The 18,508-nt window shown below is 43.2% G+C and overlaps 1 protein-coding gene across 1 annotated transcript in view; it reads right to left on the bottom strand.

The window, feature by feature from the left end:
* AGBL2 (AGBL carboxypeptidase 2) overlaps positions 1–18,508 on the bottom strand; it is a 38,223-nt gene that overhangs the window by 1,391 nt on the left and 18,324 nt on the right. The window contains exons 11-17 of the mRNA XM_081098069.1: positions 15,729–15,855; positions 15,015–15,115; positions 12,887–13,017; positions 10,307–10,373; positions 7,805–7,930; positions 6,343–6,450; positions 3,545–3,634 (exon numbers count right to left, since the gene is read on the bottom strand). Coding sequence (XP_080954195.1) covers positions 3,545–3,634; positions 6,343–6,450; positions 7,805–7,930; positions 10,307–10,373; positions 12,887–13,017; positions 15,015–15,115; positions 15,729–15,855 — 750 coding nt within the window. The remainder of the gene's footprint in view (positions 1–3,544; positions 3,635–6,342; positions 6,451–7,804; positions 7,931–10,306; positions 10,374–12,886; positions 13,018–15,014; positions 15,116–15,728; positions 15,856–18,508) is intronic.

Consider the following 18,508-nt stretch of genomic DNA (forward strand, 5'->3'; position numbering starts at 1 on the left):
TTGCTATTCATCACTTTGAACACATTGTATGCGGGAAACGTATTTATATGTTTTACGTATTTATACGTTCTACCAGTGTAGTAGAGCGTGGGACACATATTAATACGTTTTTTATAGACTAGCGGTAGAATGCGGGTAACATATAAATACGTAAACTAAAGTTATCGTAATTTTACTGAACATTGCCATTTGCGCAAAAAATTAGCAAAAATGGCCCACGCCACCTGTTAGCGCGCGATAAAAACTACCCGCAAACAATGTGTGAATATTTTTACCACTCCCTTCTGGCCTTCATAGTTTCTGTTGAGAAATCAGCTGACAGTTGTATGGGTACTCCCTTGTAGGTAACTAACTGTTTTGCTCTTGTGCTTTTAAGAGTCTCTCTTTGTCTTTTGCCCTTGGCATTTCAATTATGATGTGTCTTGGTGTGGTCCTCTTTGAATTCCTTTTGTTTGGGATTCTCTGCACTTCCTGGACCTGTAAGTCTATTTCTTTCACCAGGTAGGGGAAGTGTTCTGTCATTATTTCTTCAAATAGGTTTTCAATATCTTGCTCTCTCTCTTCTTCTGGCACCCCCATAATTCGGATGTTGGTATGCTTGAAGTTGTCCCAGAGGCTCCTTACACTATCTTTATATTTTTGGATTCTTTTTTCTTTTTGTTCTTCTGGTTGGGTGTTTTTTGCTTCCTAGTATTTCAAATCTTTGACTTGATTCTTGGGATCCTCCGGTCTACTGTTGAATCTCTGTATATTATTCTTTATTTCAGTCAGTGTATGCTTAATTTCTGACTGGTTCTTTTCCTTTTTTTTTTTTTTTTGCATTTTCACTAATATCCTTGAAGGTCTCACTAAGTTCCTTGGAGGTTTGAACTCTATATCCAGTAGTTTGCTTTCTTCCATTTCTTTCCTTTATGACATGTTTCTTTGTCTCAGCATTTTGGCTGCTTCCCTGTGTTTGTTTCTATGTATTGGGTAGCTGTTAAGTCTCCTTGAGTTGATAGAGTGGCCTTGTGTAGTATGTGTCCTATAGGGCCTAGTGGCTCAGCCTCCCCAATCACCTGAGGTGGACACTCTCTGTGCACCCCTTTGTGGACTGTGTGCACAGTCTTGTTGTAGGTGAGCCTTGACTGCTGTTGGTATCACTGGGAGGAATTGACCTCCAGGCCAATTGGCTGTGAGGACCAGCTGTGTCTACAATGGAAGAGCTGCTGTACAGGAGACACCCTTATGCGGCAGGACTTGCTTCAGTGGGGCTTTGGTGCTCACTGAGTCTGCCCCTTGAGTGTGTCGCTTATGGATGTGAAGAGTTATAATCTGGTATGGCCTCACACTCACCATTGGGTACACTGGCTCTTGGACCTCCAAGGAGGTGCAAAGCCAGCCACTGCCTGGGTCCACCCAGCAGGAGCTATGGAGAGATCTTCAGATTCTTCCTCTTTGTATCAGGTTTGGAAGTGCCCAGATACAAGCAAGGCACTGTGCAGCAAGGCAGGCTGCTGCTGGTGCCAGCCTTGGGCCTTCTTTTGGTAGCTTTGGGGCTCCCTGACCTAGCTGCAGCTTGTTAGACAGGTTTTAGGCTGAGAAAGGACAGGCCATTCATATGCAAAAGCTGCTGTGCACAGCTTGGGTGGGATTGTAAATTGGGTGGGGCAGGTTCTCAGGGAATCTCCAGGGTGGAGCAAACAGCAATGGCTGCCAGTCAGCCCTGCACCTGGGAGATGCCAGCACAGGAGCAATGACCACTGCGAGCATCTCTGTCTGGAAGAAAGCTGCCCCCATGTTCTTGCCCCGATGCCAGACAGTCCAGTTTCTCCCCGTATGTGTCTGGGTCCCCCAGAGTCTTGCCCAGCACTGGAGTTCAGAGCAAGTGGGAGCTTGTATCTCCCTCCTGATTAAAAAAGCAGCGCACCTGGGTACCAGCCTGTTCCGTGCCTCCACACTTCCTACCAGTCTCGCTATGCTTTCCTCTTTACCTCTCTAGTTGTAGGACTTCCACTCAGCCAGCTTTCCCATGGTTCTGGATGATAGTTGTTCTGTCTTTTAGTTGTAATTTTGATGTAGTTGTCGGAGGCAGCAAGTACAGGTGTTTACCTATGCAGCCATCTTGGTTCTCTATGGGCAACATTTTAATTGCTCTGAGCAGTTCAGGAACTGCATTTTATAAGCTGTCTTGAAGCTGCATGCCTACATTTCTGTTAGAGAGATACTACACTAGGAACTTTAGGAAAATTAAGTAAAGGTACAGGTTTGGAAGGCATTCATCCAGTACACTGGGTTTCACTGAATCCCTGGTTACATGTTGCAGCTTAACCAGCATGATTCAGTTGCAGGATATGGTTTTAGGCACCCACAGCTTCTTGTAATAAATGCTGAATGGGGAGAAAGGGCAAGTCCATCACTTATTTGTCTGTCAGGCCAGAAACTCTCTTTGTTTTGACTTTATTTAAACATCTCTTCTTTTTTTTAAATTATATTTTTTCAGTTATTTCAGAGATGAAGGGAGATAGATAGAAACATCAATGATGAGAAAAAAAATCATTGATTGGCTGCCTCCTGTATGTCCCCTACTGGGGAGGGGGGTCGAGCCTGCAAACTGGGCATGTGCCCTTGGCCAGAATCAAACCTGGGACCCTTTAGTCCACAGGCGACACTCTATCCACTGAGCCAAAATGGCTCGGGCTAACCCTCTTTTTTCATTGCTCTTCAGTTTCTGTTATACCAGGTGGTTGGACTATCTTGCCCCCCCATGTAGAGGGTCATTGCCTTAAGGGAGGGGTCATATCTTACTGTCCTCAAAGGGCCTGGCACCTAATAGGTTCTCCATAGGATACTGCTGAATAAATGAGAACATTAACTTGACAATTCTCAAGCAACAGATTTGAGAAGAAAGGAGGGACTTCCCCTCAGGGGAACTGTGGGTGCTATATCCAGTATACCTACTCAATCCAGAGGTTTCCAATCTTTCCCTGGACACATGAGCTGCACTCAGTGGTATTTGAAACAACAGCTTACTTACCATATGTCCCTCTCTGCCTCCCTTTCAGGAAAGACTATGCAAGTGCCAAGGAACAAGAGCGATGGATAGGGATAAATATGAGCTCACGCTAACTTATTCTTCTAAGAAAGCGAACCATTCACAAACCTCAGCACTGAAGGATCACTGTAACACAGCGCGTGGGCACACGTCATAGCTACCCTACTCCGCGTGCTGCTAATAACTCTTGAGGTGAGAACTGCTGCATTACACTATCACTATTTTACCTGAGACGTTGCCTGGAGTTACAAAATAACAGCTGCCTAACAAATGTTCGTTGAAATAAAGGTACCTTCTCCATGGCAAACTGTTAGCTCTGGGAGGGCTGTCTGTGTCCTTCAGTACCTGGTGGGCTGTGCCCCAGGGTGCAAATTACCTGAGCAGAACAAATCTGAGAAGGTGAAACTGTGTGGACTGTGGATTACCACCCCTCCAAATCACATAATACATTTCAAAACCAAATAAAGTAAATCACCAGCATAGAGGTATAATATATGTTAGGCGAAATACCTGCTTTCTTTCTTTATTCTTAGTCAGAATCAAGCTAGTTGCTTTTGACAGGTCCAGGGAGATGCCTTTGTCTCTTCCATTTAACTGTGACTAGAATAAATGAACACATTCTCATTAAAATTTCTACTTGGATAAGTGTGAGTATGTAGAATATACATTCTCTAAGTGTTTTTCATTCATGCATGTTGATTCATTATGATACTCTTAACACAAAAAGAGAGGCAGGACACAAATAATTCAAAGAAAATAATTCAAATAATTCAAAATAATTCAATAATATTTATTGAATACCTACCATATGCCAGGCCCTTTACACACAGATTCACATCTAATCTTCTCAACCAACCTTATGTTGTTGATATAATTACCCCAACTAGAGGCCTGGTGCACGAATTCATGCACAGGTGAATGCACAGGTCCCTCGGCCTGGCCGGTGATTGGGGCCAATTGGGGCCCATCTCGCTCAGTCCCTATCAGGCTGATGGGGGCCAGCCATGGGAGTTTGGCTGTGGGAGTGCACTGACCACCAGGGGGCACCTCCTGCATTGAGCATCTGCCCCTGGGTGGTCAATGCATGTCATAGCGATTGGTCATCCGGTCGTAACAGTCACTTAGGCTTTTATATAGATAGATATTTTAGATGCAGAAACAGAGTCCCAGGATGGTTCAGTATCTCACAAAAAATTACATGGTGGGGGTGACGTTTGAACTCAAGACAGATTTCAGAGCTGTTTCCTTGTCACTATTACACTAAACCCCAGATGTCCCTCACTACTGCATGGAGATGCCTGCGCCTGTGAGGGTTCCTCGTGTAACACAGCGGGGCCTCTTTATCTCACTGTTACTCATGGGGTAGCATTCTGCCACAGGAGGGCCAATTTTACAGTCTACCCACTAAGAATTAGCTACTGTTGTACCAAAACTTATATTTATACGTAAAGGAACCAAGGACTGCCCTAGCTGGTTTGGCTCAGTGGGTAGAGCGTCAGCCTGCAAACTGAAAGGTCCCAGGTTCAATTCTGGTCAAGGGCACATGCCCAGGTTGTGGGCTCGATCCCCAGTGGGGATCTTGCAGGAGGCAGCCAATCAATGATTCTCTTTCATCATTGATGTTTCTATCTCTCTCTCCCTCTTCCTTCCTCTCTGAAATCAATAAAAAAAAAAAAAAATTTAAAAAAAGCCGAAACCGGTTTGGCTCAGTGGATAGAGCGTTGGCCTGCGGACTGAAAGGTCCCGGGTTGGATTCCGGTCAAGGGCATGTACCTGGGTTGCGGGCACATCCCCAGTGGGGAGTGTGCAGGAGGCGGCTGATCGATGTTTCTCTCTCATCGATGTTTCTAACTCTCTCTCTCCCTTCCTCTCTGTAAAAAATCAATAAAATATATTAAAAAAAAAAAAAAAGAACCAAGGACTTTAGAGCCACAAAACTCGGAAGTATAAAAGCTGGCTCGGTGCTTCTCCTCTGTGATCCCTACTCTGTTGTGTCATTTGCTGTTTACTTGTCCAATCCCCAGCCCAGACCCTAAGGTCCCTGAGGCAGGGAGAGTGTTTTGTTCAATGTCGTATTTGCAACATCCAGGAGAGGGCCTGGCACATAGTGGTTACACAAAGACAATTTGTTGAATAAACGGCTGGCTGGATGGTAAAACAGACTGTTCTTATGTTCTAGATATAAAGTCACAAATCACCAAAATTTGGTGTCAGACTTCAGTGGTGTGTAATCTAAAGCAGAGCCAGCCTCCCCACCAAATGTTAGTGTTCCCCTGCTCCCAGTGTCACCGACAGGTAAGGGTGACACAGAGGGCTATTGTGTTCTTCGCCCTGTGGGAGAGACCTACTAATTGGAAAAATTACAGAATCTGTGTGAACGAGAGTTAAGAATGGACCAGAATATAGAGCCCAGAAATAAAGTCATGCATATATGGTCATTTAATTTTTAACAAATGAGCCAAGAATATACAATGGTGTTTCAAAAACTAGATATTCACATGTGAAAGAATGAAACTGTACCTGTCTTACACCATACACAAGAGTCAACTCAAAATGGATTAAAAACCTACATTTAAGATCTAACTCTGGAAAACTCCTAAAAGAAAACATAGGAAGTAAGCTCTTTGACATTGGTCTTGGCAATGATTTTTTTTTGTTTTGACAACAAAAGCAAAGACAACAAAAGAAAAAAATAAACAAACAAGTGAGACTACATCAACTAAAAAGCACAGCACAGAAAATCAATAAAGTTAAAAGGCAATCTACTGAATGGGAAAAAATATGTGCAAACATATGTTATTTAGCCATAATAAAGAAGGACATTCTGCCATTCATGACAACATGGATGATCATGGAGGACGTTATGCTAAGTGAAATAAACCAGACAGAGAAAGACAAATACTACACTTATATGTGGAACCTAAAAAACTCAAACTCATAGAAACAGAGTAGATGGTGGTTGCCAGCGACTGGGAGGTGGGGCAAATAGGGGGAGGATGGTAAAAGGGTACAAACTTTTAGTTATCAGATAAGGTGTGACGATCTGATGTATAACATGGTGACTATAGTTAATAATACTGCATTGTATAAATAAAATTTGCTATGAGTAGAAATGGACATGTTCTCGCCAAAAGAAAAAAAGATGACCATGTGAGGTGATGGATGTGTTAGTTAACCCAATGGTGAGAATCATTTCACAATGTATGCACATCAAATCATCACGTTGTACACTTTAAAAAACTTAACAAAAAAGTTTTAATACATTTTTTCCATGAGTGAGTTAAAAAAAAGTCAAGCAAAAACATTACCTCATTCATCCTTGGTCTTTCATTTTTTACTGTTGAAGAACTGGCATTCTCAGAATATTTTAAAAAGGAAGGCTGCTTTTGCATCGTGGAAGCAAATCCTGGTCTTTTCTAGAAGGATTAGTGCAAAGAAAATGTTTTTCAATTGACGGATTGCAATTAATCTGCTCATAATTGACCCAATTCACCCAACAGTGAAACGCCCACCTATGAAAGCATTTTCAACTTTAGAAAGCAGAGGGTATGATGTAGGTACAACAGCTGGGAGAAAGACAAGGAAGGAGCTATCCAGGTGTCCTTAGTGTTAGCGGGGCCAGGCCTGACCCCTCAGCACCCAGCAACCCTGACTAGCTCCAGCCCCTCTTTTGCCAGCCATTCCACCACTTCCCTCTGGAAATCCAGACTTGGTCAGCACCCAAACTTGCAGCTCCAGAGCACAGCAGAGGACCATGAAAGACACAAAGCTTTCTGCCGGGGTCCAACCCCAGCAGGTCCAGGGGTCCCCAAAGGTGTGGACGGAGTCGGCGAAGAAGGAAGGACACGGAGACAGTGTTCAGTTGATCAGCAGCCTAGCCAGGATCTCCAGCCAGGATCTCCAGCCAGGATCTCCAGCCAAGTTCTGGTCTGGATCTCCAGAGAGGTTCTGCTTAGGATCTCCAGCCAAGTTCTGGTCTGGATCTCCAGCCAGGTTCTGTGTCCATGTTCTCTTGCTAGGTTCTCCAGGTTCTCCAGCCAAGCTCTGTAGCCATGTTCCCTCGCTAGGTTCTCCAGCCAGGTTCTATCCAGGTTCTCCAGCCAGGTTCAGTCACCAGGTTCTAGTCAGGTTCTCTTGCCAATTTCTGTAGTCAGGTTCAGTCCAGGATCTTTTGCCATGTTCTCTTGCTAGGTTCTGTCTCTAGGTTCTGAGGCTAGTTTCTGTCCAGGATCTTTTGCCATATTCTCTCCAGCGAAGTTCTTCTGTCTCTAGAGAATGTTCTGTGTAGGTTCTGTGCCTAGGTTCTGTCTCTCTGTGTCTCTTGCTGTCTTGTTACATCTGTATTTATACCAGTTGATTCAATCCTATCAATCTCTATTACAAAGGTTAGGGCATTTCTTATCTCCATTCCAGGGAGTAAAGATTATGTAGCTTAAGCATGATTGTTCATAGTTAAAGTGATTAATTACCCGCCTGGCACTTAGTTAAGAGGTTTTATTCCCTCCCTAACTTCAGGGGAAAATCCCTATCTGGGGAAACAACCTTTCTCAGAGACTTTGGTTAAAACACATAGTGCCAAGAAGGTGAGCAAACATATTAAGAACAGTATGCCATATATGCCAGGTCCCTTGAAACAGCAAGCATGGACCGGCTCCCGGCAGCTTTCACCTCTGACCCCCTTCTGATTTAGAGTAAACCTTAACCCCTAGTACTGCCGTTAATGGAATACTCTTTACCTGACAGTAGAGGCAGGCAGCAGAGCTTTCTTACCAGGGCATCTTCTGTTGACTTCAACTCCCGTATCATATTATTTTTCCGATACTGTTCATTTCGCTGTTTCCTTGTCTGAAGTGGCTTCTTTTTCTTCTTCTTGTATATCTTCTTCTTATGATGCAACTATTTCAAAAAGTACAGAGAAACTAGTCACAGAGGATCCCAGAGGACTCTTCACACAACACTCAAGACACGATGGCTGAGCCAGTGTGCGGTCCTCAGGTTACACTGTTGGTTTGCAGAACAAATAGTTGTTACCTCCTTATCGGAGGCTGCTTCCCATGTAACAGCCCCCAAATCCTACTATCATACATACTCCAATGACCAAGTATTTGTGACTTTTAATTTAAAGCCAGATCACTTACGGCAATAATGTCAGGTACAGGCAATACTGACTATTTGATGTGTGGTTAAAAGATTCAATTTGGGCCCTGGATGGTTTGGCTCAGTGGATAAAGCGTCAGCCCGCAGCTGAAGGTCCCAGGTTCAATTCCAGTCAAGGGCACGTACCTCAGTTGTAGGCTCAATCCCCAGCCCTGGTTGTGGGGTGAGTGGGAGGCAACCAATTGATGTGTCTCTCTCACATGGATGTTTCTCTCTCTCTGTCTCTCCCCCTCCTTTCCACTCTAAAAATCAATGGAAAAATATTCTTGGGTGAGGATTAACAACAACACCAAAAAGATTCAATTTGGTTGTTACTTCAAGCAAATGACGCTCAGGACAAATTTTCTAGGTACCTATGGTGTGGTGAAGCTTAATCTGATGTTGCTGCAAATACAGTTGAAGAAATTGCAGGGCTAAGTATAATTTGGCTGGCTCCTCCTGACAGCCTTAATCTCACACTATGATGGAGATACTTCTTTTTTTTTTTTAAATATATTTTATTGATTTTTTACAGAGAGGAAGGGAGCGAGACAGAGAGCTAGAAACATCGATGAGAGAGAAACATCGATCAGCTGCCTCCTGCACATCTCCCACCGGGGATATGCCCGCAACCCAGGTACATGCCCCTGACCGGAATTGAACCTGGGACCCCCCAGTCCGCAGGCCGACGCTCCATCCACTGAGCCAAACCGGCTTCGGCAGAGATACTTCTTAATGCAATTAGGAAATCATGTGCATAATAAATCATAAGAAATATTTTGTTGTTTGTAAATATCTATGTAAGAAAACGTCTGTGAGCAGGTGGGGCAAAAAAAGTTACTTAATATGTGAAAGTATAAAAAACGATCTAAGACGACATGAATAAAGAAACACTTTTTAGTCCTGCCAGATAGTTGAGCTGGTTAGAGCATCGTCCCGACATGCCAAGGTTTCAGGTTTGATTCCCTGTCCGCGCACATACAAGAGTCAACTAGTGAATGCATAAATGAATGGAACAAGTTAATGTCTCTCTCCCTTCCCTTCTCTCTCTAAAGTCAATCAATAAAAAAATGTTTTTTTTTGTTTTTTGTTTTTTAATATATTTTATTGATTTTTTACAGAGAGGAAGGGAGAGAGACAGAAAGTCAGAAACATCGATGAGAGAGAAACATCGATCAGCTGCCTCCCGCACATCTCCCACTGGGGATATGCCGCAAACCAGGTACATGTCCTTGACCGGAACCGAACCCGGGACCCTTCATTCCGCAGGCCGACGCTCTATCCACTGAGCCAAACCGGCTTCAGCAAAAAAATGTTTTTAAAGAAACACTTTTTAAAAAAAATTATGGGTCAATTTTTTTAAAAATATATTTTATTGATTTTTTACAGAGAGGAAGGGAGAGAGATAAAGAGTTAGAAACATCGATGAGAGAGAAACATCGATCAGCTGCCTCTTGCACATCCCCCACTGGGGAAGTGCCTGCAACCCAGGTACATGCCCTTGACCGGAATCGAACCTGGGACCTTTCAGTCCGCAGGCCGACGCTCTATCCACTGAGCCAAACCGGCTTTGGCATTTTTTAAAATAAAATAACTAAAAACAACTTTAAAATTTCAATTTACATTTTTTTAGTCTCAGGTGTACAGCATAGTGGTTAGATAATCATATAATTTCCATAGTGGTCCCTGATATTTCCAGTACCACCTGCCACTATCCATAGTTATCACAATATTATTGACTCTATTCCCTGTGCTGTACTTCACATCCCCATGACTATTTTGTAACTTGCCAACTTGTACTTCTTAAGACCTTCACCTTTTCAACCCTCTTCCCCTCTGGCAACCAAGTATCAGTCATTTATAATAACCTATTTCTTAACATGGTTTTCACTTTTAGTTAAACTTTCTTTTTCTCACTCTCAGTTAACTTGGAATAAATATGGAGTCCTCACCCCTCACCCCCCATATTTTTAAAATGAAAGTTATAACAGACAAAGACTTCATAACCAGTTGGGACACTATTGCTCTATTTTCTGCAGATCTTAGAATAGTTGGAAAATTCCACCACATTATCCAGTGGTGCCATGCTTTTTTAAGGCTGCTACTCTTTGGGTATAAGAGTCTATCTAATCTCACCTCATGTGTTATGTTCAGGAGTTGAACAGGGAGACCGTCTGAGAGGGAACTGTCAGAACCACTGGTGCTGTTTTCAAAAGGAGAGAAGAAAGGGAAAAACCTGTTATTCATGTCTGGAAGTATACCATTCACCAAGCCATCTGCATGGGGTTAGGATATCTAGTCCACTATTTGCCCACACTGTCTGTGTTTTAATTGTTAAGAATTCTTGACAAGCATATTCATTCATTCATTCATTCTGAATGCCCATTGCATGCCAGGTAGTGCATCAGGCACAGGAAACAGAGATGGACAGGGCAGAGCTCCTGCCCCAAGGAGTTTGCAATCTGTATAGCAAAAAAACAAAAAACAAAACAAAAATAAAAACACCAACCTGCCCTGGCCAGTGTGGCTTAGTTGGTTGGGCATTGTCCCATGCACCAAAAGGTTGCAGGTTTGATTTCTGGTCAAGGCACATGCGAGCGTTGCTGGCTCAATTCCTGGTTGGGGGCTCAATTTCCGATTGGAGGCATGCAGGAGGCAGCCAATCAATTTTGCTCTCACATCAATGGTTCTCTCCCTCTCCCTTCCTCTCTCTAAAAATTAATTTTAAAAATCTTTAAAAAAAATACCAACCAGTCAGATGGGCAGAGCTGCCCTTGGCAGCAACTGTGAGAGGCTGCAGGATTCTCAATGTGCAGCCCTAGAGAATGCCAGGGAACTGTAATTTGTTTGGAAGCAGGGACTCTGTCTCATTCATTCCTGTCTGGCCATTACCAGTTCAGAGAGCCAGGATCCTACCAGGTCTTCTTTAAGAATGTGTTCAATATATAAATAAATATATTTAATACAAAGAATCTATAGGTCAGAGACTAGGAATATTATTTTCATCACCCCAATTCACCTTTCAAAAGTTCTGGATGCATGTCTAGACTGATCACAAGTCCTCCCTCATGAACTGTCCCCGCCCCCAGTCTTCAAGGGCTAGGATGAGTGAGTCCTCAGATAATGAGCCCTTTCTTCCTTTATCATGTGTCACATTATCTTTCCCCCTTTCCTGGAGCGTGGCTGGCTAGAATTGAGAGCTGTGCTCTGCAACATGAGCTCCATACAAAAAAATGTCTTCGGCACAAAACTCAAATCTGGGTAAAGACAGCATTTCAAACCATCCTTTTGCTCAGCCCTTTCATTCTGTTCTTGCTCCCCTCCCTCCCGCCGGTGCACAACAAGGAGGAGCCCGACAGAAGACCGCGGGAAGAAAGCCTCCTCTTCTTTGATCTAACTCCCAATTCCACAGCCTTTGAGGCCACTAGATAACAGTCTCTGAGGTGCCTTTCAGAGGCAATGGAGAGCGTTAACAAACGGAATAAGAGCATTAGATGCAGTATGTATGGCCCAGAAATGCTCAAAACCAGTGTGTTCACACCCAGACAGAGCAAACTCCAACTGAGCTTGTACACTCAGTCTGCTTCTCTGTGTAATGGTGAGAATGGAAAGGGGGTTCCTGATGCAGAGGCTGGCAAACCGGTTTCCATAATTCCTAACTGAATGCGTCGGCATTCCCTGCTGAGCGTCTGGCTGTTTCTGAGTTGAGTCCCCTGGGCTCTGTTGTATGAGTTGATATGCAGGGGACATTTAGTTTTTGAGGGTGAGAGTGGGGTTGGTGCACTTATCCTGGGGAGTTAGGCAAAGGATTCTGGGAGAATGGAAGAGGAGACCTGGTGAATGGGGTGCTTCACTGGGCCTGATGGTCTGGCTTAAGGCTCCTTAGGAGGCATCTAGGAGACTCAGCCAGCAGAACTGCTTTAGGGTCAGATGTCGATGTGCCACAGGGAGTGTGGGAGAGCCATCCGCTTCCCACTGTCCACACAGACTACAGTGCAGCCCCTGGCAGAAGACCTCCATGCCTAGCCCAGAAACCTTCTGACTGAGGGCAGCTGGTGCAGGCTTGAGGCACCTTGGCCAGAAGCTGGAGTAGCTGGTGTTCTTGCACACATGTGAGATACCCACGCACCTATAGCTGTGGAGGCTATGAGGGTGGGGCTGAGATCTATGTACTGAATTAATTCAACAAGTATTTACTGAGCTCTCCCCATGTGCCAGGTACTGTTGTAGAGATGCATGAGATATAGAAGTGAACAGAATAAAGATCTCTGGCCTTGTGAAACCTACATCCTTGTAGGGGAAGATAACAAATAAGAGACACAATACAGTTGTAAATGATACAGAATGACAGAGGTGATAAAATGCTATAGGTCAGAGACTAGGAATATTACTTTCCTCGGTGCTCTGAAAAAGTCCAAGGAGCTAAGGCGGATGGGCAATGGCAGGAGGGTGAAGGCAGGGGAGCAAGTTGCAATATTAGCGTGAGGAAGGTAGGCCAAGTTAAAAAAATTGCATTGAAGCCTGGCTGGTGGAGCATTGACCTATGAACCAGGAGGTCACAGTTCGATTCCCAGTCAAGACACATGCATAGTTGTCAAAGGAATGAAGTGTATTTAAGTGTGCCATGATTTATTTAATATTTTGCACCTGAGGTTCAAAACCAACAACAGAGCAGAGTAAAACTTTTCTGGTTTTTTTTGAAATGAAGTTTGTTACCTGGATTCGATGTCAGAGAAAGAAATGTCATTCCAACTTCTTTCTAAATCCGTATCTTGTCCAAGTTCATTGAATTTCTTAGAAATTTCCTTTTGTAAGAGCTCTTTAAGCTCTACTAGACACTGCATGAACTGTGGAAATGAAGAAGGAACTATTTTTGATTATTTATTTATTTACTCATCAAATATTACTAAATATATGCTAAAAGGCACTTTATTGCTGGGGACATAAAGATGAGTAAGCTGTGCCCTGGCGGGGTGTGGAGGTGGGGAGGGCTAAGTTGGTTGGAGTGTCGTCCATACACCCAAAGGTTGAGGGTTCAATCCACAGTGTGGGCATGTTCCGAAGGCAACTGATGTTTTTCTCTCATGTTGATTTCTCTCTCTCTCTCTCTCTCTCTTTCTCTCTCTCTCTCTCTCTTTCTCTCCCTTCTCCCCCTTCCTTTCTCTTTAAAATCAATAAAAACATATCCTCAAGTGAGGATTAAACTTTTTTTTAGTTTAAAAAAAGAAAAAGGATGAGTAAGCTGTAATGTCTGCTACTAAGGACATGTTAACAGATAGCTACATGAGCTGTGGGAACACAAAGAAGTGTTGCCAAGTGGCCAAAAAAAGAAGGAACTCTTCCTTTTTGCAACAGCATGGATGGACCTGGAGATTATTATACTAAGCAAAATAAACCACTCAGGGAAGGACAAATACCATATAATCTCACTTATATGTGAAATCTAATGAACAAAATAAACTGATGAATAAAATAGACACAGGCATGGATACATGGAACAGACTGACAAATGCCAGAGGGGAGGTGAATGGGGTGGACTGGATGAAAGAAGGTGAAGGGATTAGACAAAGAACATATATGCATAGGCCATGCACACAGACAACAATGTGGTGAGGGCCAGAGGGAGGGGAGGGCAGGGTCTGGGTGGAGGTGGGCACAAAGGGGGGAAATCTATAATAATGTCAATAATAAAAATAAAATATTTAAAAAAAAGAAGTGTTTTTGGGGCAGAACACCAAAGAGCACTGCTTTAGCCACTTTTTCCTGCCCATAGCCAATTATAAACTTCTTAACCCAAAGGCCTGATTAATTTAATTTAATTTTATTATTATTTTTTAAAATATATTTTATTGATTTTTTTATAGAGAGGAAGGGAGAAGGATAGAGAGTTAGAAACATCGATGAGACAGAAACATCGATCAGCTGCCTCCTGCACACCCCCTACTGGGGATGTGCCTGTATCCAAGGTACATGCCCTTGACCGGAATCGAACCTGGGACCCTTCAGTCCGCAGGCCAATGCTCTATCCACTGAGCCAAACTGGTTAGGGCTAATTTTATTTTCAAGTAGTAAGAAAGGAAGTTAGTTAGAATGAGGTGGTGCAGATTTTGGCCTATGGCAACTATGATTTAACGGGCCACGTTGCGATCAAATTCTCCTTTAAATATATTTGTTTAAACAGTTGCATCCAGCCCGGCCAGTGTGGCTCAGTGCTTGAGCATCGACCTATGAACTAGGAGGTTCAATGCCCAATCAGGGCACATGTCTGAGTTACAAGCTCAATTCCCAGTGTGGGGCATGCAGGAGGCAGCTGATCGATGATTCTCTCTCATCATTGATGTTTCTGTCTCTCCCTCTTCCTTCCTCTCTCTGAAAGCAATAAAAACATATTTAAAAAAACCAAAACAGTTGCATCCAGAGTGGTGCATATCAGGTGTTCCCAGGGCCGACAAGTCAGATGGGGTCTGAGAGAGGGGGTTGTAGGGATGCTTAGCAGGTGCACCAAGGGCAGAGTTAGTTTTGGAGAAGAGAAAGGACAGCAGGTTTTCTGAAATGGGAGAAAGGGAATCAAGAATGAGTGCTCTCATGGTTCGCCTGGACGTGAGGGAGAGGAGTGCGGAAGGGAAGCCGGAACGATGGCTCCTATCATCTTGGTGGATTGAGGTCTTACCATTTGCCGAGAGTGTGTAGGCTGGGCCTTTCTTATTTTCTCTGATCATAAACGCTTCAGAAAAATACTAAGAGGAAATAAAAATCACCTGAAATCGCACTGAGCTGCCTGTGGACCCATGGGAAACTGATCACAGTAGCGGCATCACCACACTTCTTGAAGCCCCATTTTTACCTTGGTTCGGTCAGGATCACAGAAATCCAGGAGGGTGTCGCAGACGTGGTAGCCTAGGGACTTCAGATCCTCAGTGGTAAAATGAGTGTCTCTTTTATTGCCTGGAAAAACCCCATAAACATTTCTCATGAAATCTTAATGAGCAAATAAATGCAGATATAATTTACGAATATCTCATTAAAGAGACCACCTCTTATTCTAGAACACTGTGCTTCTGGACAGGGTTTCTCTCCTAGCTTTAGGTTGGTTCAGAAGAATCTTTGACAATGAAAATGTTTACAATCACGATGGCTGTAATTGTGAAGCTGTAATTACAATGATAACGTTTTACTCGGTAGCAGGCACTCTACCAAGTGCTTTCCATGCACTAGCTCATTAAGTAGTACCCATAATGCAGGCACTACTACTGACATTCACAGAGAAGATGAGGTTCGAAGAATTAGGTAACTTCCTCAGGATCACACAACTCGTAAATGGAGCTGAAATTCAAACCCAGATCTGCCTGATTCCAGGCCCTTAGCCACTACACTATATTGCCCCATCAAATACTATATTTCACACTCATATTCTGGGTGCTCAAATTTGGCATAAGGCGCAGACAAGAAAAGCCTCTAGATCAACTCTCCTCTCAACATGTTTAAGGATTTCATCTCCCCAGTGCTTTACGTGGCTCCCCTGGCCATGCTGGCCCACGGTCTACAGAAGTGAACTCACCCAGGGTGGACCCGCCAAAGGTAGACTCCATGGTGTAGCTGTTCAGGATTCCCATCCGCCACATCACGACTCGTCCTGTTCCTTCTTTGCACTTTTGGACCTTAAAATTACAACTATGAAAAGAGAACTGAAGAGAAATCCAAATCCTCTGTTAATCATAGACTGGCAAATGTAAGATATAGAAGATTCATTGATATGCTACAAGAATGTTTCTCTTGGGAATCTATATATTACTTCCTAAAGTGTGTCCCCTACAATACTGGTTCCTAGGGATGCTAATAGGTATTAGGGAGGAAAACATGAGTTCTATGGTCATGTTCACCAGGGAGATAAAGGGCTAAGAAAATGGCGCAGGCTTCCGCTGCAGCACCTCTCAGGCTATTTAATACGCTATTGTGGACTGTGATCCTCCAAAGGCGAGAGAGCATGTTGCTTTTCATTGCCCATGAACCCTTCCTTCTCCTCCCCATCTTCTCCAGGGGCATTCTGCAGGACTCGGGTTCCTTGAATGTCTGTTTGGGAATGCTGGCTTTCTTTGGCATTCAAGGCTAGTAGCCAACCTTTCTAAGACTTATTTTCTACCTCTCTCCAATTTGAACCCTTCAATATGGTTGGGTTGATCCTCTCTATGTGATCTGTGTATGCCTCAGCCCTACACTACAGTCTCTGCGTGGAACGCTCTCACTCCCTTATGCCAATGTTCTCAGGTCGAAGTTCAGTTTCTTCCATTGTCTTTCATGACCATGCCAATGCTCTTTCCTCTCTTGAAGTTTGTAACATATACTTGGCACCTATCCCAACCTATCCTAGCCTGTCCTGCTGAAAACGCTTTACATTTGGGAGATATCTCACTACCTTGTGGTTTCTAACTTGTGCTCTATAGAATCCAGGGGTTCTAATGAGGAGCCACAGGGCATTCCTGTCCAAGGCCTGAGGGAGGAGGCCGAATGGACAGGTGTCCCAAGCCTTCAACCCCTCTTCAATAACATAGTTCTGCTTTTATTTTATTTTTTAAATATATTTTATTGATTTTTTACAGAGAGGAAGGGAGAGAGATAGAGAGTTAGAAACATCGATGAGAGAGAAACATCGATCAGCTGCCTCCTGCACATCTCCTACTGGGGATGTGCCCGCAACCCAGGTACATGCCCTTGACCGGAATCGAACTTGGGACCTTTCAGTCCGCAAGCCGATGCTCTGTCCACTGAGCCAAACCGGTTTCGGCAGTTCTGCTTTTAATTGTTTTAGATACTGGGTTCTGGATGTGATTTCACTTGAAGAGATACCTGGCAAAAATCAAAATGTTTAAAAAAGAAAAAAGAATGACCCTAGCCTGTTTGCTCAGTGGTTAGAGCACCGGTCTGCAGATTGAAGGGTCCTGGGTTCAATTTCGGTCAAGGGCATGTACCTCGGTTACAGACTCAATCCCAGGTCCTAGTTGGGGTGTGTGCGGGAGGCAACCCATCAATCAATCGATGTATCTCTCTCACATTGATGTTTCTCTTTCCCTCTCCCTCTTCCTCTCCCTTCCACTTTCTCTAAAAATCAATGGAAAAACATATCCTCGGGTGAGGATTAACAACAACAACAAAAATATTAACAAAAAAAGAAGAAAGGAAGAAAGGAATGAAGGAAGGGAAAGCGAGAGGAAGAAAAGCTTCCTCTTTTTTTTTTTTTTAATAATAAGAGCAGCAGATACAAAATATGTCTTAAATATCTTTATGTGAGAAAATTTGTAATTTAAATGTTTTCCTGAATCCAACCCAGTTTCTTCATTATAAGGACAGTTACATTTTGTGGATGTATTTATGATGCTGAAAACCAACTTTCTAAATCAATGCAGATACTCTGTATATGCCCGACTGTCACACTCAGCCAACTATCAAAAACTTGTTGCTTTAAAAAAAACAAACAAAATAAAACTTGTTGTTTTCATTAGCCCTTTAATATCTTTGTTATTTGTGATCTTGCATTACTCAAACTTTTCTTTGGAGGCTCATGTAACATTAGCATTTTGTCTGTCCTACAATCCCTGCTTCCACTGCAAATCACAGGATTAATGATAGATAACTCTACCACTAAGAGTTTGAACTTGTGCCCAGGCAAAGCAGCCAGAGCAATTTTTTAAAAACATATATTTTATTGATTTTTTACAGAGAGGAAGGGAGAAGGATAGAGAGTTAGAAACATCGATCAGCTGCCTCCTGCACACCCCCTACTGGGGATGTGCCCGCAACCAAGGTACATGCCCTTGACTGGAATCGAACCTGGGACCTTTCAGTCCGCAGGCTAGAGCAATTTTTAAAAATCACCTTTATTGAGATATAATTCACATACCTTAAGATCCACACATTAAAAGTACACAAGTCAAAGGTTTAAGTATATTCACAGAGTTGTAATATAAGTTTAGAATATTTTTAATACCTTCCCAAAACCCAGTACCCATTAGAAGTCACTCCCCATGTCACTTGTCCCCAGTTGAGGCAATCACTGAACTACTAGTAAGTTCTGTCTCTACAGCATTGCGTAGAATGGAATCATGCCATATGTGATGTTTTGCATCTTTTCTTTCACTTAGCGTCATGATTTCAAGGTTCCTCCATGACCTAGCTGCACGGTGATGGCGAACCTTTTGAGCTCGGCGTGTCAGCATTTTGAAAAGCCCTAACTTAACTCTGGTGCCGTGTCACATATAGAAACTTTTTGATATTTGCCACCATTGTAAAACAAAGATTTTTATTTTTGATATTTATTTTATATATTTAAATGCCATTTAACAA

The sequence above is a fragment of the Myotis nattereri genome (genome assembly GCF_964212035.1).
Source record: "Myotis nattereri genome assembly, chromosome: 9".
Taxonomy (NCBI): domain Eukaryota; kingdom Metazoa; phylum Chordata; class Mammalia; order Chiroptera; family Vespertilionidae; genus Myotis; species Myotis nattereri.